This window comes from Dermacentor andersoni, chromosome 5 (assembly GCF_023375885.2).
Source record: "Dermacentor andersoni chromosome 5, qqDerAnde1_hic_scaffold, whole genome shotgun sequence".
NCBI lineage: Eukaryota > Metazoa > Arthropoda > Arachnida > Ixodida > Ixodidae > Dermacentor > Dermacentor andersoni.
This window is the reverse complement of record NC_092818.1, coordinates 7,099,883-7,122,728: the sequence shown is the minus strand read 5'-3', so window position 1 is coordinate 7,122,728 and position 22,846 is coordinate 7,099,883. Positions and strand designations below refer to the sequence as shown.

The window sequence follows — 22,846 nt, the reverse complement described above, 5'->3', positions numbered from 1 at the left end:
AACGTTTTTGGCGGTATGTATACTAAACCTTCTGGCAGCGCACATGGCGGTGGTTTCCTGCCATGTGCGTTTAAAGTTATTAATATTAAATTAGGGGGTTTTATGTGGCAAAACCACTTTCTCATCATGAGGCACGCCGTAGTTTGGGACTCCGGAGATTTGGACCACCTGGGGTTCTTTAACGTGCACCTAAATCTAAGTACACGGATGTTTTCGCATTTCGCCCCCATCGAAATGCGGTCGCCGTGACCGGGATTCGTTTCTGCGACCTCGTGCTTAGCAGCCCAACACCATAGCCACTAAGCAACCACGGCGGCGTTTAAAGTCATATGGACTGATTCATGATGAGCAATGCTATCCGTGACAGACACATTACATCCTTCAAAAGCGTTTTTAACGAATAGAAGGTCGAGGATCGCTGCAGTCATTTCCGTGATACGTGTTGGAGCATTAACCAGCTGCGTTAGGTCGTGAGAGAGAAAGTTGTATCAAGGAGGTGACGTGCACTTTCGCCATCATGGCGAAATTTCCTGGGTCCTCCACTACGGCGTGCCTCATAATCAGAAAGAGGTTTTGGCACGTAAAACCCCATAACTTAATTTTTTTTTAATCTGGTTAGAGAAGACTTAAGGCACGACATGGCAATTGCGTCTTTTACTACTTTGGAATGCTTGGATTGAAAGTTTAGCAAAGGCTTCGAAGATCTTGGGGAGTACTGCCAACAAACGTGATTTTGTTCGAAGACAAAATCGAACAAAATCACGTTTGTTGGCAGTACTCCCCAAGATCTTCGAAGCCTTTGCTAAACTTTCAATCCAAGCATTCCAAAGTAGTAAAAGACGCAATTGCCATGCCGTGCCTTAAGTCTTCTCTCACCAGATCCTGCATGCACAAAATGAGCGCCAGTTTTAATGCGCAGGTCCGGCGCCTATTAAAGGCAGGTTATCCTAGTGGAGCAGTGGCCACTGTGGCTGAGCGCCTAAAAGAAGTCGGTTTCGAGGGGGACGGACGTGATTACAGAAAACACTAACAGCAAAAAAAGAGAGTAGTGGCTATTCCGTTAATTCATTCAGTGTCGCACAGGCTTAAAAAGTTGCAAATAGATATGGTGTTAATGTTGCTTTCACTGCTCCCTGTAAGCTAGGTAAGATATGCGCTGCCGAACAGAGAAAAAAGGAGCACGTAAAAGGCAAAAAAAGAACAGATAGTTGTCCAGTGAAGCACAATAAGAACAACAGTTTTACTGGGTGGGGTTTATAAAATTCCCTTTAGCTGTGGCCAGTTCTACGTAGGGCAAACGGGACGGTGTATCAATCAGAGGCTAATGGAACATAAAAAGTTGATAACCGGTGGATCGCCTTCTCATCTTTCCCGACATTGCCAAGATTGGAACTGCACGCCAGAGTTGGATGAATACGCGATACTGTACAGGCATAAGAATGAAGATACGCGTCTTATGGTAGAGGCATGGCATAGCTATAATGGTGGAAGTGCGTGCGTGAGTCAGCCTTCGATTACTTTACATAAGGAAGAGATTAAGTGCCTTAACAGTTGTCTCTCACGTAGACCAGCACATGTACCCGACTGACATGTGGTGATTCCATTCCTGAGCTTGCACAGGTGAGTTTTGTGTCTTCTTTCTTTTTTCGCCTCAGTGCTCCCTTCAGCTAACAGTCGGCGTTTGTGTTGTCCACTTCTCTACTCTTGTGTCCTGTCTGCATGCGTCACCTCTTTCTTGCATAATGAATCCTTACCAACTAGCTGAGCGTTCTGTCGTTCAAAGAAAGAGGTCAGACAAGGAGAGGCAATCTCTCCAATACTATTCACTACGTGCTTAGAAGAAGTATTCAAGCTATTAAACTGGCAAGGCTTAGGAGTGAACATCAACGGTGAACATCTCAGCAACGTTCGGTTTGCAGATGACATTGTCTTCTTCAGCAACACTGGGGACGAGTTACAACAAATGATTGAGGACCTTAACATAGAAAGTGTAAGAGTGGGGTTGGAGATTAATATGCCGAAGACAAGGATAATGATCAATAGCCTGGCAAGGGAACAGGAGTTCAGGATCGCCAGTCAGCCTCTAGAGTCAGTGAAGGAGAACGTTTACCTTGGTCAATTACTTCAGGGAACCCTGATCATGAGAAGAAAATTTATTGAAGAATAAAAGTGGGTTGGAGTGCATACGGCAGGCGTTGCCAGAGAGTGTACCACTTTCATTGAAAAAAAAAAAAAGGTGTACAATCACTGCATTCTTATGTTGTATCACGTCTGTATCAACAGATCATAACTTCCGTTGTAGCGTTACTAACATTAAACTAACGTTGGGATGGGAGCTTTTATGTGCTTGCCGTGAGAAATGTGAGAAATGTTGTATAAAATTTATTACGGTAAAATAAAATAGACAAATATATTTATTTTCTTCCACCGCGTTTAATGTGGAATAGACTGGATAACAGATGGAAAACAAGAGAAATAAAATGTAAAACTAACACTTATCAAACACATGTTTTCCACTCACAATTCGTGAATGGAACCGGTTGCCCAAACAAATTGTCGAGTGCCGAGCTGAACCAATGTTTTGGGCCTTGTTATCAGATGTATGAGCAAGTGCAGTTGCCTTAATTTAGCACTCTCTTGTCATGCCTCGTAATTTTTTTTTTTGCTCGCCTTTTGCTTAGTTATGTATCCTCACCCTCCGCTTCCTCTGCAATAATACCGTCGGGTACTCCAGGTATTTGAAATAAGTAAATAAATAAATAAATAAATAAATAAATAAATAAATAAATAAATCTACCGGTGCTAACATATGGTGCCTAAACTTCCAGGTTGACAAATAAGCTCACAAGTTAGGGACCGCGTAAACAGCGCTAGAACAAAAAAAGTTAGGCGTAACGTTAAGAGACAGGAAGCGAGCGGTATAGCTCAGAGAGAAAACAGAGATAGCCGATATTCCAATTGACGTTAAGAGAAATAAATGCAGCCGGGCAGAACATGTATTGCGTAGAACGGATAACCGGTGAACCATTATAGTAACAGAATGAGTGCCAAGAGAAGGGAAGCGCTGTCGAGGATGGCAGAAGACTAGGTGTTCTGATGAAATTAAGAAATTCGCAGACGCTCGCTGAAATCGGTTGGCGCAGGACAGGGGTAATTGGAGATCACTGGGAGATGCCTTCGTCCTGCACTGGACAAAATAGGCTGCTACTTATGATGTTTTTTTTTAAGTGTTCGCGTTTCATATATTGTTTATTCAAGTACGATCGGTTGGTCTTGTTTATTGTTTTGTTCTCCGGCTATTTACTGTTTCCGGACCTTGGTAACTGGCGCAGCATCTACTTTTTGGGTTTTGTTTTTCTAGGTTTTTGTTACTTGGTGGGTCAGCGCATGGGCTTTAACCTACCTTTACGTATTTTTACAGCGAAAACTGTATATGAATAACCTTCCGTAGTTTTTCGGCGTCGGTCAACAGAAATGAATCATCATGTGGGCTGATCCTCATGATAGTGCAGAAAGGGTCCAAGCTCAATGGCGCATACCCCTGTGGGCTCGGGGACCTGTAACGCGCCCTTGAACTAACTACCCTGGTCACACTTGGGACCCAGAGAGGTCTCAGGCACAAGGATAAGAAAGTAGTTTTGTCGGCGTCCGGCAACAGAAACGGACTTAGCGATAATAACCTGTGCGGATGCAGTGCGGCGGCGTAGATGTCAAAATGCGGAACAGATTAGAACGCTCGCTATGAGCAGTAGCGTGACGCCAAGGTTATCGCAGTATGTAAGCAGAAGACGTATCGGCGCTACAAACGGCTGCATTATTGATGGCGCGGACACGTATAGTTCATACACCCGAAGAACAACATGCGTACGGGGAGCGCCGTATGGAACAGCGACAAGAATTCAAATGGCGCCGGCTCGAACGACCACCGACGAAGAACGTTCTCGCGATGCTTAACGAAAACGACAATCGCGAGCCCGGCCTCCTCCGAACGAGCAACGACGGCAGACTCGCAACGCAAAAAAAAAAAAAAATGACAACCATTCCACTCTGTGAAGATGGAATGGTAGCGAAAGCACTTTGCTTTTCGTTTGAGAGCTTTGACTGTCGTCAGCTTTCGCTGCCATTCCATCTTCACTGAGTGGAATGGTTGTTTAGAGACAAGCGCTGTGCTGTGCGACTATCTCGATTGTCTCTGATCTCCTCTGGTATACTGGGCCGCATGATTCTGTCATGGTGCATGGCTATGATGTGGCAAATGGGAGGAGGAGGGTCTGGTTGCTTTATCATGAATGTGATACCCCATGCTGGTCATTTGCTGTACTCTTAAATATCACGTTTCTTCAATAAACGTCAGCTAGAAGTAAGCGCCAGTCTTATCTACTCGCTTGTTCCTTGTTTCTTTAGCGCATCTGTTTTCCTTCTCACTCCTGAAGCAACTCGCCCAAGAAAATATGTTACTTATTCAAGGAACAGCATGAAAGCGTTGACACAAGTCGAGTAGAACAAATGATGAGCGATGAGTGGCGACTGAAAATTAATTTGGAAGCAAACAGAGCAATGCAAGAAAGACAAAGTGTGCGCAGTGAATCACAACAGAGTTCTGGTAAACCATTTATTCTCAATTTCATCAGATGTACTGAACGGCTGACGCACATGGGTCGCGGTTATTCCCTATTTGAAACGCTTCCGCAGCCTCAATCGCCTTCTCACTCCTATGTCACATTACCACTCTTGTTCAATGAGAAACAGCAGCAGCCACGTGATCTACAACGGAGAGACAGACACGAGCTATCCGTACATATTAAGCAACAAGGTTGTCCGAATGATTACGTTTATAATATAAAATTAAATAGATCACTACGCCTTGCTACGAGCCTATAGTTACAAATATGGCATCTGCATTTATTTTTTAGGATTATTTTTTTTCTTATGTACGAACAACCTGCTACAATGAACCTCAGCTGATAGTCAAGCTTCTACTCAACATTATACTTGCATTCCTTGGTTTGATTTTTCACGTGAACCAAATAGTTCGGGAGGAGTCAACCTTGCATGGCCTTTTCAGTTGTTCTTGTGTGATATTTCCTCAAGAAAAGTGGGCGAATTCGCCTAGATGAGTGGGTCCGACAACAGAGTGACGCCTCAGAAAAGTGATCTACGCCAACAAAGCAAATTTTCTTTTTACTGCGCTAAGCAGCAAACAGCTCAGTATCCAGGTATTTTTGTAGCATTGCGGTCGCTTTTACCCTCACGTTGGAAGTCTCGGAAACGAAAATAAAATGCGAACTATGTTACGAATTGCTACCAGCAATCCCAGAGATGAAACGGGAGTTCTCTGCCACATACTCAAGAACCACCTGTAGTAACAAAAAACAACAGACGTGCAGTAAGTATGCACATGGCGGCCAAACCAGCCTTAGCCTGCGTCAACAGCGCAGCATAGCCGCATCGCGATTGCTTGTGCGCTTACTCTCTTAGTTTACAAAACAGTTCTAACGGCTCATCTAAAACAGCATCTGAAAACAAAAATAAAAAGTTCTCCATTCACGATTTGAAATCTAGTCACAAAATTGTATGAGGCTCATCCGAGCCACATAAGCTCCTCCTTCCCGTATTATCGCATCTTGCAAAGAAGTGCTTTGTAAAGTAACAGTGGTCTCCAAACAGTTTTTACTTCAGGGTTCACGTTATTGGAAGCACATCGACATGAAAACTATTCTTTATACATTATACCTTAAATTACATAAAGGAAACTTGAACAATGAACAGCCAGCTTCATCGTCCCCTCCCGTCCAGTCGAGAAATACGTGGGACGTTGCAGCCACACGCAATCTTCCTGAAGATCGCGTTAACGCCACCTCACGGAGGCAGGGTAAAAAAGACGCGCCACACAGCGAAATCAGGCGCTACTCGATATTGCTCGTTGTCGTCGAAATAATTTTAGGCCTGCAAATTGACCTAAGGAATGTTTAAGGTCGCTTCTCACGTCAGATTAGTTCGATTTGAATAAAAGGCTGTGACACTGTGTTGTAACTTTACTTTCCTGAATCTTAAAATTGCTCGAACGCACTTAGAGTAGCACAAAAAATATGAAACCGCTTTTTTAATTGAAACCTTAAATCCATTGCGAAATGAGCAAATGCGTGGCAAGGTATTTAGCGCCATAATTGAAAGAAAAAGAAAAACGAGACGAAGGACCAAGCGTTTGGTCTTTCATCTGCTCTCTATTTATATCCATTGCTGTTCCAACTAGCCCGACAAGAAGCTCATCTATGAGCAAATGTGCTATGCCATCAAACGGACAGTGCACAAGGGCAACTTAAAGCTTCAGAGGTTTAGGACAGCTGGACATATGGGTTGCCTCGATTTTCGTCCATGCGCGTACGCGAATATTACACACACGTCATGCTTCCGTTCAATCGGAACGGCCCTCGTGAAAAAACCCGTGGCCTTCATGACGTGTACGTTGCGTTCTTGAGGTGAACATTTTTGGAAGAGTTCTGGCTGACTCGTGTGTGTGAGTCTGGCATACCGCATCGAGTCTTGGTGTATCGGTTTCTTCGTAAGCCGTTATTCATCGGCTTGGTGAAAAGAAAAGTGGTTGGAAACAGCGCCCTATAATACTCAATTTTACAGATTTCAATGAATAAAGGATATATTTTCCGATGCTATAATCAAAAGGCTATATTTTCTGCATTTACATTTGGCGTGACTGCTCACAGGAAACATTGCAACGACGGAAATTGCTTTTAGATTCAGCTGCATAGGAGAGGGCGAACGGACATAAAGCTATGTTATTTCTTGAAAAACCAAAAGTTAATATGTAAACATTAGTATGGAATGACTCAGCAAATAAATGTGTTCAACTCCTCCCATCTTCGTCGAATTCAAATTGACAAAATATTTCCAGCATCAGTAAGATCTTAAGAGAAGATTAGTAACACAGAGCTTGTCTGTGGTATTTGTTTCCTTGTGTTCTTGTTTTATTCACGCTGTTCAACATCAGTTCTAAATATTTCCAGCAGTTGGGGTCAAGGCACTATTTTAAACTTAAATGCACAAAAGCACAGTTAACAAAGCAGAAGCACTTGAAATCACGCTGTACACACGTAACCTACATGTAGCTGCCGTTACCGAAGCGTGGCTTCACCCTGGGACTGCCGATGACTGTGTTTTTCCGCCCTCGTGCACCGCATTTGAGCGTGACCGAGTCTCACGTGGAGGGGCGTGCCGATAATGTTAGAAAGTAATATTCAGGCAATTCTGCTAGACCAGTTGGATAAGCGTGACAGCCTTTTCCTTCAGATAAGATACGCACGCTTTTATTCTCTGTGCGTAGACCACATGAGGTCTGTAGTATCCTGTAAATAAATAAATAATTCACTAGATAACTTTAAATTTCATAAAGTCATAGGTTTCATCAAGTAAGGCCACGGAAGGGAATATGTGTTTTTATTGTCAACAGAAAATGCTCAAGGCCTTTTCTTTCAAAAAAAAAAAAAAAAAAAAAAACCGTGTACCGTCTATTCAGACTCTTTGCCAAAAATGGGTCGTTATTTGGCCACAGTTTCAGGTATACTTCTCTACAGAAAAATACAATCGAAAGGATTATACTAATCGTAAGATATAGAAATGTTCTTTACGGGGAAAACCGACACGCCCGGCTATTTAGTCTGAGTGATGGTGTCAGTGAATGGAGCGCATGGCACGCGAGTTTTAATGCGTGAGCATTCTTCGGCGAGTACCCCAGCACCGTCACGCGAAAAGTGTGATGGCTTGTATATGAACAAAAATTCGTAATTTGCAAATAATCGTTAAAATAATCGTTAATATCGTTATAATAGAGTAAATGTACATGATTGGTAGCTTTGTAAGCGATAAGGGACAATTAAAACAAGAGAAGACCAGAAAGAGTCCTCGCACAAAGATACGTAGGGCTCGGTAGAAATCGCACGCGGAAGCTTGTAGTCGGGGTCGGCCAACTGAAATGTGGGTGTGCGATGACGCAAGCGCGCGCCACATGCTGGAGCGACGCAGCACGCCGGTGCTGCGCAGAACGAACAGGCGTCGCTCCTCGATGGCGTCACAGGTTCAAAGTAGAATGACGGCGCGCTCATACACGTCTCAACTGAAACGGTATAGTGTGCTGTGCGCATCATTCTCTGGTGTTTAGCGCAAGGCCTTGAGATACAACGGACCGCAGAGGAGACGCACACAAGTGCTTGGGCACGTCTCGTCTGCTGTCCGTTGTTACTGAAGCTTCTTTTCGCAATAGACTAGATGACGACGTCGAACCAACAAGGCTGAAAGCCAACGCCCGTAAAATTCTTGCGCACAACGCTCGTGCCTGCAACAACGCTGCAACCGTCGTTTTGCATGCATTCTGCGTCTGTCGTTGCTGCGCTCTATAGCCGTGCATGCGCCGTATGCGGTAATGGACGTCAGCGCCGGCGGTCGTATAATCGCCACCGCGATGATAATAATAACAGTGGTCTGCTTCAATTAACGAGTTCGTCAGCATCGCCGGCGGCAAGAAGCAGAACAAGCTTCCGCTGCCGGAACTTCCGTGCAATGGCGCTGCGTGGCGGAGCCCGATCCCGGACGGCCGCAGTACGGCGGTGGTGTGCACGACATTCCGGCAGAACCCGTCTCGCGATGAGTGCCGACCTTGATCGGCATCGAAGCAATCTAACGTATTACCGCCGCAAAGATGTCACGCGTGAGCGTTGCTCTCCCGCGTTTAGTTTCGCTGTGCCACCGTTGAGTGTGCGCGTGCGTGTATTCGGGCAAGATTGTCTTATTTATATAGATGTCTTAGTATATGTAAGCGCACCTCGTGTCTGCTTCTAGTCTCTGGCTGTGTCACTTCACGCTACAATTCAAGGTCATGTTACGTACCAACTCGCGCAACTTTCTATCCCTGTGCTTTGAGATTCCGGCTAGCACTGGACAAATAGTAAATTGATTTTCTATTATTTAAGACAGGCACATGCCCAGCGGCTCGTATCCTGTGACCAAGGTTGGCGTCCCGTGGTGGGTTCGGAACCACGTGACCGCAGCACGGCAGTCAAATACTGTGCACATTAGACCATGGACTACTCGGTAACCCAAGAAGGCGGCAAAATGATTAGAGAACCGGAAAGTGATCGATTGATAGACACCAGAAAGTGCGTCAAGTATTCTAAGAATGCTCATCGCATTCAAACACCCGTGTAATATGCTTGCGTATACGCTAAAAAAACACTAGGAGGTGAGTGAGTGAGTGAAACAACTTTATTTGGTCCACAATAGACGCGAGCAAACTCGACGTCACCTGGCTAGGCCCACTCGGGGACCATCAGGTGAAACCTGACGGCCCTCTCGCGAGCCCTCTGGACTGCCAGGATTTGAGAGGTATGGTCCTGGGCCCTAATGAGCTTCATCATTTCCTCTTCGGTGAAAGGGGGACCAGCAGAGGAGGTCAAAATAGTGGAATTGTGGTTCTGGCCCGCAATACACCGGAGCTTAATTTTAAAAATGAAATAAAATATAACGTGAGAGTTCTAAAATACTAATCGTAAAACCAAAAACTAACAAGCAAGCACTAGAAACTGTGTACAACGCTTTCCAAGACAAATAAAAAAAAACATATATAGCTTACGGAGCTCAAAAGCAAAAATGCATAAGGCAGCGACACAAGACGATCACACTTCAACTATAAGGGATCATAAAGAACGCGTATACGAGCGCAGACACAAAACCGTGCAAGATTCGCTGAGCGTCCGTCCTGTCCACTCCGTTTCTTCGCGCCCGTATTTCCGCTCAACGACAATACATGATGCACCAACGGGCCCAAGAGTCTACGCTTCTAAACTTCGCTTACTTTGTGAATCATCTTGATTGGTTTCTGACCGAAGTTCGATTTTCGCTATTTGTTTCTTCTTTCTTCTTCCTTTTTTGTTTTCCTGAGCGTTGCCTTGTATCATGCCTTAAAGCGCTTCCTCACCACGCCACGTAGCAAATTTTGGTTCTCGTTGTCAGTTGTTGCGTGTCCTCTAGGGAGCGCTCTACCTCAAGACTTTTTCAGGTTGGTTCATTATTAGCCGACAGAAATGTTTCAAGTGTCGCGAACTCGGGGGACGAAGTTCGCTGCTAAGATGGGCACCCTCGCCACTTACCCTCGTCTAGCCTTGGCAAGCAAAGTCCCATACCGGAGCGCGAAGTTCGTGTCACGTCACGGTGCGCGCCTCGTCTTGCATTTTTTTACTGCGAGACTCGCTTCCGGTGACGGTATCGCGAGCGCTTGTTTCGCCCTGTGTGTGTGCGCGATCAGACCTGCGTTGTTTGAAACATAGTTCCAGCGCACATTTGGACAAGGACGAGGAGAGAAAGAAAACACGAACGCCGGACTTCAACTGTGTTGTCTGTGTCGTGTTGTCTTTCCCTCCTCGTCCTTGTCCAAATGTGCGCTGGAACTACGTTTCATAATGCTAATCATAACCAACTAGCCCAGCTGTCCATACTGCGTTGTTTGGCCGGCTCGGCCAAGCCGGATCGCTTAGGGCGTTTGGAGGTGCGACACACCGCGTCGCTGTGCAACTGACACCACACTAGCCGTATGCACCGACCGATGACTTGCCTGGCAATTGATGAGATTTAACGAGTGATTGTATAGAAGTGCTTTAGTGTTGTCCACCAGAACGGAATTTGCGTTCTCCTGTGATGGATGGAGCCCTGCTTCTTTTAAGAAACCTGGCCGCAGCGTCGGTCACTTTCCGAAGGTGTATTCCGCCCATTGATTCTCTGGTGGTACAAATGTGGTCAGCATGAAGGTCTACGCCTTCAGTGCCTCAGCATTTGGGTGGCAAGGTGAACACAACAGTGGGAAAGAGGGTTCATCCATGACTTCATCCTTCTTTGTCTCGTCTTGTGTTATAAAGAATCACGAATGCCTATTCACGTTAAAACTGTGCGAGTAGGCGCCGCGGTATCGATCGTACAGAATTTCCAAGTGTACAACGTCCAATGGACGAAGAAGGGATTGCGCGGCAATTTGCGGTTCGTTTTGACATAATCAGGGTAACCTTCAGATGTCTTGCGTACGCAGCTCATTCGATAATTTGACCAAGGTTACCTAGGAATATAATTTGATCGCAATTTCCAAAGTAAACCCGCCGTGGTTGCTTAGTGGATATGGTTGTTGCGCTGCTAAGTACAAGGTCGCAGGGTTGAGTGCCGGCCACAGCGGCGGCATTTTCGACGGGGGCAAAATGCAAAAAACATAAGAGTGCTTATATTTAGGTGCACGTCACAGAACCCCAGGTAGTCCAAATTTCCGGAATCCCCCACTACGGCTTGCGCCATAATCAGGTCGTGGTTTTGGCACGTAAAAGCACATTTTTCGTTTCCAATGTAACGCGGGAAATTGCGGGGACGTGCAAGTCACCAGTGCGTGTTCTCTCTTTGCAGTCGCGATGACGTCGCAACCCACCAACGAATCCGAGCTGCAGTTGTACAGGGTCCTCCAGCGAGCCAACCTTCTCTCATACTACGATACCTTTATTTGTCAAGGTAAGTGACACTACCCGAAACGCTTATCACTTGAGCTAATCATGCGGCAGTAGGCTGATATCCCGCTCATTATAGTGCAATTGTTGTAATGCTGTACGTTTTGCCGCGCCTTAAAACAAGCCTTCTGTCAACAATCATCTTGAGCTTGCGTCAATGATATGAAATTAAAGAAAGGCGCATTAAAGAAATGCGCGTTCTTTGCATAGCGAGGGTATCGATTCCGGCACGCGTGCCTGTGCTATTCCTTGACAGCATCGAGCGACAAAAGCTTTGCTTTAAAAACAGAACACTTTTTTTTATAGTGAGCGTGATGCATAGTCAATGTAACCATGCATAATAATTTAGGAATTTATCAAAAAGAACAGCTATCACTTACTTTTTTATGCCACTGTAATGAAAATTTGTCGTCGATATCACGACATCAGTTCTGCCTGAAACGCAGCGTCGCTTGCAATATCTTGTCCGACCAAAATTTGTGACAATTTCGCACAGAAGGGAGCGCATTCTGCCCTTGACTTCTGAAATAGCCAACAGTCGAAGGTCCTTTATTGCTTCCCGCGCACTTTCCACACAAGCGAGCGAAGGCCGGCCAATGCGCTTTTCATCGCGCACATCGCACCGCCTGAAAATACAGACGCTCATGACCTCTGCATTTGTCATCTTCTTGGCATGCATAACATGATTACAGTATAAACTTCGCTTTCGGCAGGAGAATGCTAGAACATCCATCTTCAGCAGTGCACAACGAATTCTGCTCACCAGGTATTCGTTGCGCACTCAAACTTAATTCTTGCCTGTGCAAGCACGTGTTGCTGAGCCAAACAGCCCCATCTTTCTTATCTCAAGGAAACAGAAAACGAAATTGGAACGCCAGTCAAACGTCGATTAAAGAGAAGGTCTTCTTGAGAAAGCTGGAGGTGAGAATTGGGTGTATGAACCACATAATATATTCTCAGAGCAGCACTGGAGAGAAAGAGTTTGTTTGACGTGAATGGCCTACGAAAATTTTTTTCGTCAGTTATCATCATCACTTTCATCAATACCGTCAATACCGGGAGTGTCTTGAATGGCTTAGCTGCCATTCAAGAGACTTCCAACTTCAAAGCAGCTTTAGAGCATATTTTTTAGTTTGAGTATATCTGTTTTTTTTTTCGTTACTTCGTGTTTTTCTTCTTTTGCCGCACTATTAGACGAATGTACACCTATGTAATGATTTGTATCGCTAATCAAATGTATAATGTTGCACCGTTTCCAGATTGATTCCGTTTGATATTTTTCTGCATTTCTAAGAATGCATTACCACTTCTTACTGTAATTCCCGCAAGGGCCGTAAACGTTGTCAAAAATAAATAAAGAAATAAATACCCATTGGCCTCAGGGACTGCTTACCCAGTAGCACCAGCGGCACATACGAAGTGTCATCACATATCCAGTGCATCATCATCATCATCATCATCATCATCATCATCATCATCATCATCATCATCATCTTTCTATGTCCACTGTCGGACGAAGCCCCATCCCAGCGGTCACGTACTCCTCTCTTTCGCCAGTGATTCTAACTTGCTTCTGCAACTTTTCTAATTTCATGACCTCGCCTAATTTTCTGCCGACTTTGACGGCGCTTCCCTTCCCTTGGAGCCCATTCTATAACTCTAATGGTCGGTCGGTTGTCTGCCCTACGCTTGCGCAGCTCCATAGCCTGCCCAGCTCCATTTTTTTCTCTTATTGTCTACTAGAACATGAACTGCACCCTTTGCTCTCTGATCCACACCGACTTCTTCACATCATCAGTTTATCTTCCCTAAAGACCCCTTTTGGAGTGCTACGTAAGGGGCGGGGTTTACAAGCTGTAGGCGTTTACAGCAGTCGCAAATGTTGATGGGCAGGTTACGACAGCGATATGATGGGCAAGGCCGTTCCAGTCACTTGCTGCTCGTGAAAAAAAAATGAGCTGATAAATTCAGTAGTACGGGCTCGTGGACGAAAAAGTGTATCTTAAAGCAATGCGTAGCATTTTTCGTATCGTTGGCTCTTTGCACGGTCTTTAACGTGTTGTTCTCGAGCTTCTTCGCTGACCTCGAAGTTCATGTTCCGTATGTTAGTACGGGTGGAATGCAACGATTGTACAATTTTCTTTTCAATGACATTGGTAAGCTTCCAGTCAAGATTACGCAATGCCTGCCGTATGCAATTCAACCCATTCTTCGGTAAATTTGCTCGGGATCGCGTTCGATTGCGCGTCTCGCCTGGAGCGTCTCGTCGTTTGCGCCTGCAGGCCTACGCGCCAAACTGGCGGCGCCCTTGCGTTTACCACTTTCAGTGCGTGGGCGCGATGGAGTAGCTTCTCCTCTAGGGTTGCCCATATTTTCTTTACAACAGTGTGTGTAAACCTAACGTTTTGCGCAAGTTCAGCGCCGTGATATTCCAACGGTGTCTTTTCCGACGCTATATTTTTAGCACTTCATCTGTGGTCATAGCGAGGCTCCGCCCGCGTTATCAGCACGATCGGCCGGCCATCAACAGTGTTTGATAAAGGTGGCAATCGACCAGAAGGCATCGCTGCAAAATCATGTCGTACTTGCGCATGCATTCCTTGCAAGCATGCGCTAAAGAAAGCTTAGTGGGATTTTGTCTTGCAAATATCCATGGAAACGTACACTCTGCTCAGGACGCGCAGGTTGTTTTGTAGTTGAGACAGATTGTACGTTTCGTAAGTTTAGTGTCATCCATCACTTCGCTTGCCTGGAGTCGGCCATGCACAATTTTGGAGAGGGCGGAACCGTTGTTCCCATTAATGATGGAGGACAGGTGCTCCAACTAAAGGCGAACATATAAGGGAGGACATCGCTGTTTCTCCCACGATGGAGCAAAGGTCACTTGCTTTTTTTATTGGAGTTCACCATCACACCAACAGAAGGATCTCGATGCTATGTTACGAAAATTCGTAGAAGAGAAAGGCATTGTTCATCACATCCGAAAAATGCGTGCACATAACCTACGCAACATGTGGGCTCGTCGCCAGGAGTGCGCTATGGTTGAGGCAGAGAACAGTGGCCACTAGGACCTGGTGCGAACAATGTGTCGATGTTCGGGCAGCTTGCAAGGCAGACACAACGTGCGGGCCAGGGTTAGGAACTTTTGGCGCTGGAGGGCCTGAATTGAGGAGGTGGTCAGGTAAGGAGCGAGCGTGGGGACGCACCGGACGTGGTTGCGGCGAGAGCCTTTCGGCGAACGCGTGCGAAAGAGGCGGCAGCTTGCAGCGGCGTTCTTTCGCACTTGCTCCACGACCTTGTTGAGCGCAAGTAAATCGAAGGCGTCGTCGGCAGGGCCTCAGCCGGCCAATTACGACGGGGCTACGCGATTATGTTGCTTTGGGACATGCTGTCGACGGCTCTGCAAACAAAATACGTCGAGAATGTGAGGCGCGGTAGCATTGCGGAGTGCTGGCGACCAAATGGGCTGCCAAATAGTGATGGTGAGGTTTTAATTTTTTTTTTTAAGTGGGCAACTAGTGGCTTCGTGTGAATGTGTGTGAATCCGTGGGGTGCAGTCAAAGTAAAGCAATACTTCTGCGAGATTTGGATCCCTGTTGTGTTTACAAACTCCCGGTCAATCGGCTTTGTATGGGAGCCTATGTGTACAAACTACTGATCAAATAGGTACGAATCACGGAACTTCTTATTTAGCGCCACCTTCTACTCTACATGCTTCGTGCGAATGGCATAAAGGCGCAGGAACCCACGAAGCTCGACGAAACAGATGAGGCAAGAACTATAGCCTGACCTAGGCTGAGCGCAGTGATAATCATCATGTTATGACAGTCATCATAACTGCATGCAAAGCGGGTTCATTAATAAAAATAACTTTTTACTAAGCTTACAGTTGGTCCTTTTTTTTTTCTAAATGGCAAGGCACACGGTTACTCCATCATTTCTAACGCGAAGCTTCCTTTAGCTTTGTTTCAAGGGAACATCACAGTTCAGTTTTTTTGCTCCCGTCTGTTTAATAATTTTCGTGCACATTTTGTCGCGAAGAAGACAGCTGGGACCTTGTGCACTACTGCCTCTCCCTTCTGCGTTCAGCAGAAGGGAAATGTGTTTAGCAGCATTCACTCATCATGTGTTAAAGGAAGCCGTATGATTATTGCCTTCGTGAACCTTTTTTCTTGGTGGCATTGATTGTAGGAGTGTCGCAACTTGTCGAGCCAACATGTGCTTTTAATAAAAGAAGCCAATCATGTGGCGCATGCGCAGGAGGCGATGATGTGCAGCAATTGTGCGAGGCGGGTGAAGAAGAGTTCCTCGAGATCATGGCCCTCGTGGGCATGGCCAGCAAACCTCTTCACGTTAGAAGGTTGCAGAAGGCGCTGCAGGAGTGGGTCAACAACCCAGGTAATGTCCGCTTCTTTTTGCACTCGTGCACGGAAGCTGTCTGCACGCATTTATGAACGGGGTAGAGGATAGGAAATCTCAGTGTACATCGACCCTTTGTCGTGCTGTGATTGCTGTCGGAATCGTATTTCTGTACCAGAAATATCTTACACAGAGCCGTATGAAGGAGGAAACTGACCTATCAAATCAGTGTACCGACAACTATAAGTAATCTACACATTTACACGTTTCAGGGTGCTATGATCAGCTCCATGTGCTGTATCGTTAAAGAGGCCTTTAACCACCCCTCGGACTGGGTGAAATAACACAGTTCACGGATAGTAGTTTTGCTGTCGCACGCGGTGCGTGGAGCTCGTAATCGGAGCGCAAACTCACCTTTCTCTCAAACGCCCTCTTTTCAACAGAAGCCTGCTCCTCAGTTCCTTCTCAACGCTTTATTTCGCAATAAAGCGGATTCCCACACCTGGTCGCTATTGGTAGCTGTGGTCTGCTACGTAGCACAGATACCGTGGCCCCCGCGGGGTGCCGCAACAAGGGCACTGGCTAAGCACACTGTGGCTCGCTGAGGACAACCGCGTTTGGCTTCCGTTTAGCGCGTCGTGGGCACCGGAATCGGAACTAGTGGCGTCTACGCTAACATCCAACATGAGACTTGAATTACGCGCCGTGAGGAAATTTGGAAGGCGGAGCGTTGTGGGCACGCCCCGCTCTGCCGTAGCCTTAGCAGTGCGAGGCATTGAAGGTGGAGCGCAAGCACCGCGAAGGCCGTGTTTGATTGGTAATAACTCCGCTTCCGCGGAACGCATTGAAATACTTGTTGCGGCAAAGTATTTATGAAATTGCCTATCTTAACTTCAAATGGATTTCCCATCTTTGATATAAATAGGTTCAGGGCCACTTCAAAGCGGTGCTTCCTAAAGCACGTTACACGCTTTCAGTGGCTTGTAGATAACCTTCGAATAATCTTGTCGTTATTCTGCAAACATAGTTTTTGTAGATCGAATAGTTTCGAACACCACTGCATTCTTGTGAGTATGTTGCAGAAGCTTGTGTACATTGGAAACCATTGCATTAATTCTTTCACCCGTCTTGTTGTAAAAGCGCCTGCAGCGAGCGTCGGCGTAACCAAACGAACGAGCGCAGCGAAAGATGAAAGCGTTCGCTTTCATCTTTCGCGTATGAAAGACGCGATGATGAAAGCGGAGGAGAAAGGTATAGCGAAAGGGGTGAGAACGAAAGCGTAGTGAGACGACGATGGCTTCGAGATGGCGCCAGAATAGCGCGCGTCGTCTGCGGGGTCGGCGGCGGCTCCTATCAGTGGCGCCCACGCGTCACCCGCGCGCTGGCTCTCGCGGTGTCCAGATTAAAGAAGCAGTCGCGCCACACGAGACAAGTTGACCGCGCGAGCCAATATATCGACAAACGAAAACAGCATACGGGCCGGCGATATCTTACCTGAGAACAATTTTTATAAAGTTGTTACCACCATCACACGTATAGAGGTGCGCTCAAATATCGCCTTAAAGAGTATTGTAATCGGTGATTTTTTTCCTTTATTCTTTTTTTACAGCGAAGATGTTAAAGGCTTGTTCCCCACTATCGTGTCCGCATGCAGTAAAAGATCTCGAAGATATTGCAATGCCGAGCCAAACCGCCGCGCAGGCGAAGCAGGCGCTTAACACTCGCCTTACGTGGGCCCATACCGAAGGTAGCGCAATACCAGGCGGGCCCGCGGTGGAGGCATTAAGGGGCCCACATACACAGCTTCGCTTGGTCATGCTTCTTCACACAGTGGAAGGGCTCTGAGCTTTTTTTATTGGTTTAGGGTTTAGAGAGAATTGATTTTAGTTTTCAACAAACAGCTTTACTGTAGAAATGATCATGGCGAAAGGCTCATTGCGAGCACGCACTGCGTTTTCGCCGGAGCACTTACCTGGAACTGAGCACAAACATGATGATAACATTGAGATTGTTGGGTGATTACTTGGCGCCTTTTCTTTTTCTGCATGATTCAGACCATCAGAGTAAACCGAGGCCAACAATCAAGATCATTTGCATAATTGCTTTCCCGTATAAATTGATTGCTTGTATATCTCTATTGCATACTTAAAAGGATGAGGTCTGCACACCGACCAAAAATGGTTTAAAATAGTTATTTACGTTTCGGCTCCCCCACGGGAGCCTTGTTCACAATGAAAGAAGCGGCAGAGCTGGCGCCCCTTTTTATGTGCGTCTCAAAACATGATTAAGGCACCTGGCATACATGGGCGGCAGATTGCCTTCGTTGCGATTAAGAGTGTGCGCCGTGGTTTGGATGATTAGGGACTCAGGTAAAGACGCGAAGAATGATTCCGTTCCTTCGCAATCACGCGAGATTTCTCCCACTTAGTCTTATGTGATGTGGCTGCGCAGTGTTCGGCCAAGGCATTCGATGCAACGTGTCGTTTCTGGACGTCATTCATGTGTTGCTTAAGTCTTGTTTTGAAGTCGCCGGTTTCACCGACGTAGACATACCGACAGTCCGCACACGGAATGACATACACCACGCCTGGGAACGTGTCCTTTTCCAAAGGGTCTTTCACATGCACGAGCTCGTGTCTTCCGGGAGGGAACGTGCGAAGCCTGCACGTCATATGACCGCAGGACGCGTGCAAGAGTCTCGCTTATGCCGGGGACGTACGGAATCGAAGCCCGTCTTTTGGGGGGTCCAGGCTGGGTGGGTATACTGTGCGAGCAAGCTGGCGCCCTACTGAGTCAATGACGTACTCAGGGTACCCGCAAGCCATTAATTCCCTCCGCACAAGTGCATTGTCCGCCATGCGGTCTTCCGCTGTTGTGCACACGTTTTTTGCCCGACGAAGAAGAGAGCCGACAACAGACCTCTTTTGCGAAGCAGGGTGCACCAATTTGTAGTTTAGGTAGCGGCCCGTGTGAGTGTGCTTCCTAAACACCTTGAATAACAGGTTTGGCCCTTCTCGCTGCACAAGGGTGTCCAGGAACGGCAGTCGCCCTTCAGATTCCACTTCAACGGTGAACTTGATTGCTACTTGTATATTGTTTAGGTGAGCCACGAAAGGGTCAAGGTTTTTCCTTTGCAAAATACTGAAACAGTCGTCGACATATCTGAGGAAGACTTTAGGAACCGGTGTAAACGAGGACAACGCTTGAGCTTCGATAGCCTCCATTGTTAGGTTAGCTACTGTGACCGAAGTCGACGCACCCATTGCTGTTCCGTGTACTTGCCGATAAAATTTCTTCGTGAACGTGAAATACGTATTTGATAGGCAAAATTTTAGTAGCCTACCTAGGTCATGCACATCGATTGGGGATCTGTCAGGCAACGTCGTGTCTTCGTCAAGGGCGGCGACGCAAACTTCCACGGCCATGTCTATTGGTACGCTTGTAAACAGTGAGACCACGTCAAAAGAAACTAAGACTTCGTCGGGGTGGACGCTTGTCCCTTTAACCTTGTCAATGAAGTAGTACGTGTTGCGTATGTGCGTGGCACGTTTTCCAACGAGTGGCGAAATCATTCTGTGAAGAAAATTTGACAGCTTGTGGAGCGGCGAACGTGTGAAGTCCACAATGGGGCGCAGGGGAACATCGGGCTTGTGCATTTTCGGTAGGCCGTATATTGCTGGAGCAGATCCATTGTGGCAAAGCAATCTGTATTACAACTGCTTGTGCTGAGGCGGCACTACACGGAAGACGTCGGCGAGCAGTTTCTGCAGGTCCCTCTGAAGCTTGGGTGTCGGGTCTCTTGTGACGCTGGCGTACGTGTAAACGTCACTCAATAGCAAGCACATATTTTTGATGTATTTGCTCCTGTCTAGAAGGACGGTAGCGTTCCCATTGTCGGCGGGAAGTACGACAATATCCCGATTCTCCTGCAGCCTCTTGACGGCATCACGTTCTTGCTTGCACAAGGTGTCCACGGTGGGTTGGGCGTGCAACTTCGACAATACGTTTACAACGCGTGTGCGAGCCTCGTCACGGCGGGATTGGTCGACCAAGTTCACAGCGCGCTCAGCGGCGCATATTACTTTCTTCGTGTCCGTTGCAGGTCCCGTGTTGAAGTTGAGACCTAGACTTAGAACTGCCATTTCGTAGCCGTCAGGCTGGTATGAGGACAAGTTGTACACAGAGTTTTTGAGGGCATTTGGCGGACGTGCTGTGCTGCACTGCTTCAGCCTTTCGAATTTCCTGTCGTGGCATTGCTCATCTTTCCGAGCGCGAAGACTGGCTTGAACATTTGCTTGCAGTTGTATGCGTGCCACCTCTTCTGGGCAGTGATCCTCGAGACGCCGCCGAGAAAAGAAAGCATCATTCGTAAGTCTTCGTACTTGGTCCTTGCAATCCATGATCCTCGCTTGCAACAGATGCCGTTCTGCCTTGGAAACCACACTTAGTCCAAATCTCGTCGACACGGGTCACGTTCCAGAAGAAATTTTATCGGCAAGTACACGGAGCAGCAATGGGTGCGTCGATTTCGGTCACAGTAGCTAACCTAACAATGGAGGCTATCGAAGCTCAAGCGTTGTCCTCGTTTACACCGGTTCCTAAAGTCTTCCTCAGATATGTCGACGACTGTTTCAGTATTTTGCAAAGGAAAAACCTTGACCCTTTCGTGGCTCACCTAAACAATATACAAGTAGCAATCAAGTTCACCGTTGAAGTGGAATCTGAAGGGCGACTGCCGTTCCTGGACACCCTTGTGCAGCGAGAAGGGCCAAACCTGTTATTCAAGGTGTTTAGGAAGCACACTCACACGGGCCGCTACCTAAACTACAAATTGGTGCACCCTGCTTCGCAAAAGAGGTCTGTTGTCGGCTCTCTTCTTCGTCGGGCAAAAAACGTGTGCACAACAGCGGAAGACCGCATGGCGGACAATGCACTTGTGCGGAGGGAATTAATGGCTTGCGGGTACCCTGAGTACGTCATTGACTCAGTAGGGCGCCAGCTTGCTCGCACAGTATACCCACCCAGCCTGGACCCCCCAAAAGACGGGCTTCGATTCCGTACGTCCCCGGCATAAGCGAGACTCTTGCACGCGTCCTGCGGTCATATGACGTGCAGGCTTCGCACGTTCCCTCCCGGAAGACACGAGCTCGTGCATGTGAAAGACCCTTTGGAAAAGGACACGTTCCCAGGCGTGGTGTATGTCATTCCGTGTGCGGACTGTCGGTATGTCTACGTCGGTGAAACCGGCGACTTCAAAACAAGACTTAAGCAACACATGAATGACGTCCAGAAACAACACGTTGCATCGAATGCCTTGGCCGAACACTGCGCAGCCACATCACATAAGACTAAGTGGGAGAAATCTCGCGTGATTGCGAAGGAACGGAATCATTCTTCGCGTCTTTACCTGAGTCCCTAATCATCCAAACCACGGCGCACACTCTTAATCGCAACGAAGGCAATCTGCCGCCCATGTATGCCAGGTGCCTTAATCATGTTTTGAGACGCACATAAAAAGGGGCGCCAGCTCTGCCGCTTCTTTCATTGTGAACAAGGCTCCCGTGGGGGAGCCGAAACGTAAATAACTATTTTAAACCATTTTTGGTCGGTGTCCAGACCTCATCCTTTTAAGTATGCATCATCCCGACCGGACAGGCTTCCGTCATACTCTCGACTTCATCTCTATTGCATAAGCGCTTGTGGGCGCTCTGTGTTTAAACGGTTCTTTCAAGTGCATGGAGGTGAAGATCGCCCGTGTCTCAATATGCTGAATACCGATTCCTATAGCCTCACCAGCAATGTTGTTTCGTCATGGATGAGCGCAAGAAGAAAATATCTTCTTGTCTTTAGTGATTCGTACATACTCTTGATTTCACGGCATGAGACACGCGCATGCGATAGAAAAGTCGACATAACATCTCCATACCTGGAGCTCACAGTTATCGGTGCACATTTTGCGAGCGCACAGAAAGAATACAAAATTGTTGGCAGCTGAGAGTGGTTTATAGTTGACGACACGAGGAGTTCAGCAGGCGACAGGAATAAGCGATTGCAGAAGATGCTGTCATTGATTTATTTTGTTGCCTAAAAATTCCTTACCGCGGAGATATAACATATGAACCAAAAATAAATAGAGCTGTGGAACAAGCTGCCGGCAGAAATTGTTCTCAGTTCTGATACTGCATTCTTTACGGATGCAATCAAGATTCTTTACTAAAAGTGTACCATGTGGATATTGTAAAGTGTTTTTCTTTTCTTTTTTTTATCTTTTTCCTCTTTTCTGTTTGTGTGCGTGCGGCAGCTGGTTGAACATTTGAATACATGTCTTACAGTCGGTATATCGTATCTTGTATTGTATTCGTAGGACACTGTAGTGCATGTGCATATTTCTTTTGTATCTGGCTGTCTTGTATGAACGTATATGTAACATCCCTCCCTGTTATGACCCTCAACTGAGGGTTGACAGTATTTCTAAAAATAAAAACACCTCAATGAACGTCTTCAAGCGCAAAAGAAGGGACTTACTGCGTTTATTACCGACTATATAAAGGCAGATGGCGGAAATGTTCAGGGAAGATACACTTCTTAAGTTCTACATTTATAAAAAGAAAACACAAACTAGACTGTGAGAATTAGCCACTAATGAAATCGTTGAATTTTTCTACGACTTTGTATGGATTGTCCGACAACGGAAATTTTGCCCCATTTCATTTGTCGCTGTATTTTGCGCTCTTCGTTGCTGACTACATTCTGTATTATCAGTGGAATTTCCTTTTTAAATTAATTAATTTTGTTGCTTAACTTCTAGCACATCAACAGATAACGGCACTTTGGGTATTCGCGTCGCTACGCAACGCCCCTCACGCGTAAATATTTCAAATGTTGGAAATTTTCGTTTTGTTTTCCATATCGTGAAGCCAGTAGATGGTAGAAATAATAGA

The 22,846-nt window shown here is 46.5% G+C and overlaps 1 protein-coding gene across 5 annotated transcripts in view; it reads left to right on the top strand.

Annotated features, from left to right (window-relative positions):
• Positions 1 to 22,846, top strand: part of nab (NGFI-A-binding protein homolog) — a 941,120-nt gene that overhangs the window by 558,598 nt on the left and 359,676 nt on the right. For all 5 annotated transcript variants that reach the window (XM_072288146.1, XM_072288148.1, XM_072288145.1 and 2 more), the window contains 2 exons: positions 11,449 to 11,550; positions 15,807 to 15,944. In XM_072288146.1, the coding sequence (XP_072144247.1) occupies positions 11,449 to 11,550; positions 15,807 to 15,944 (240 nt within the window). The remainder of the gene's footprint in view (positions 1 to 11,448; positions 11,551 to 15,806; positions 15,945 to 22,846) is intronic.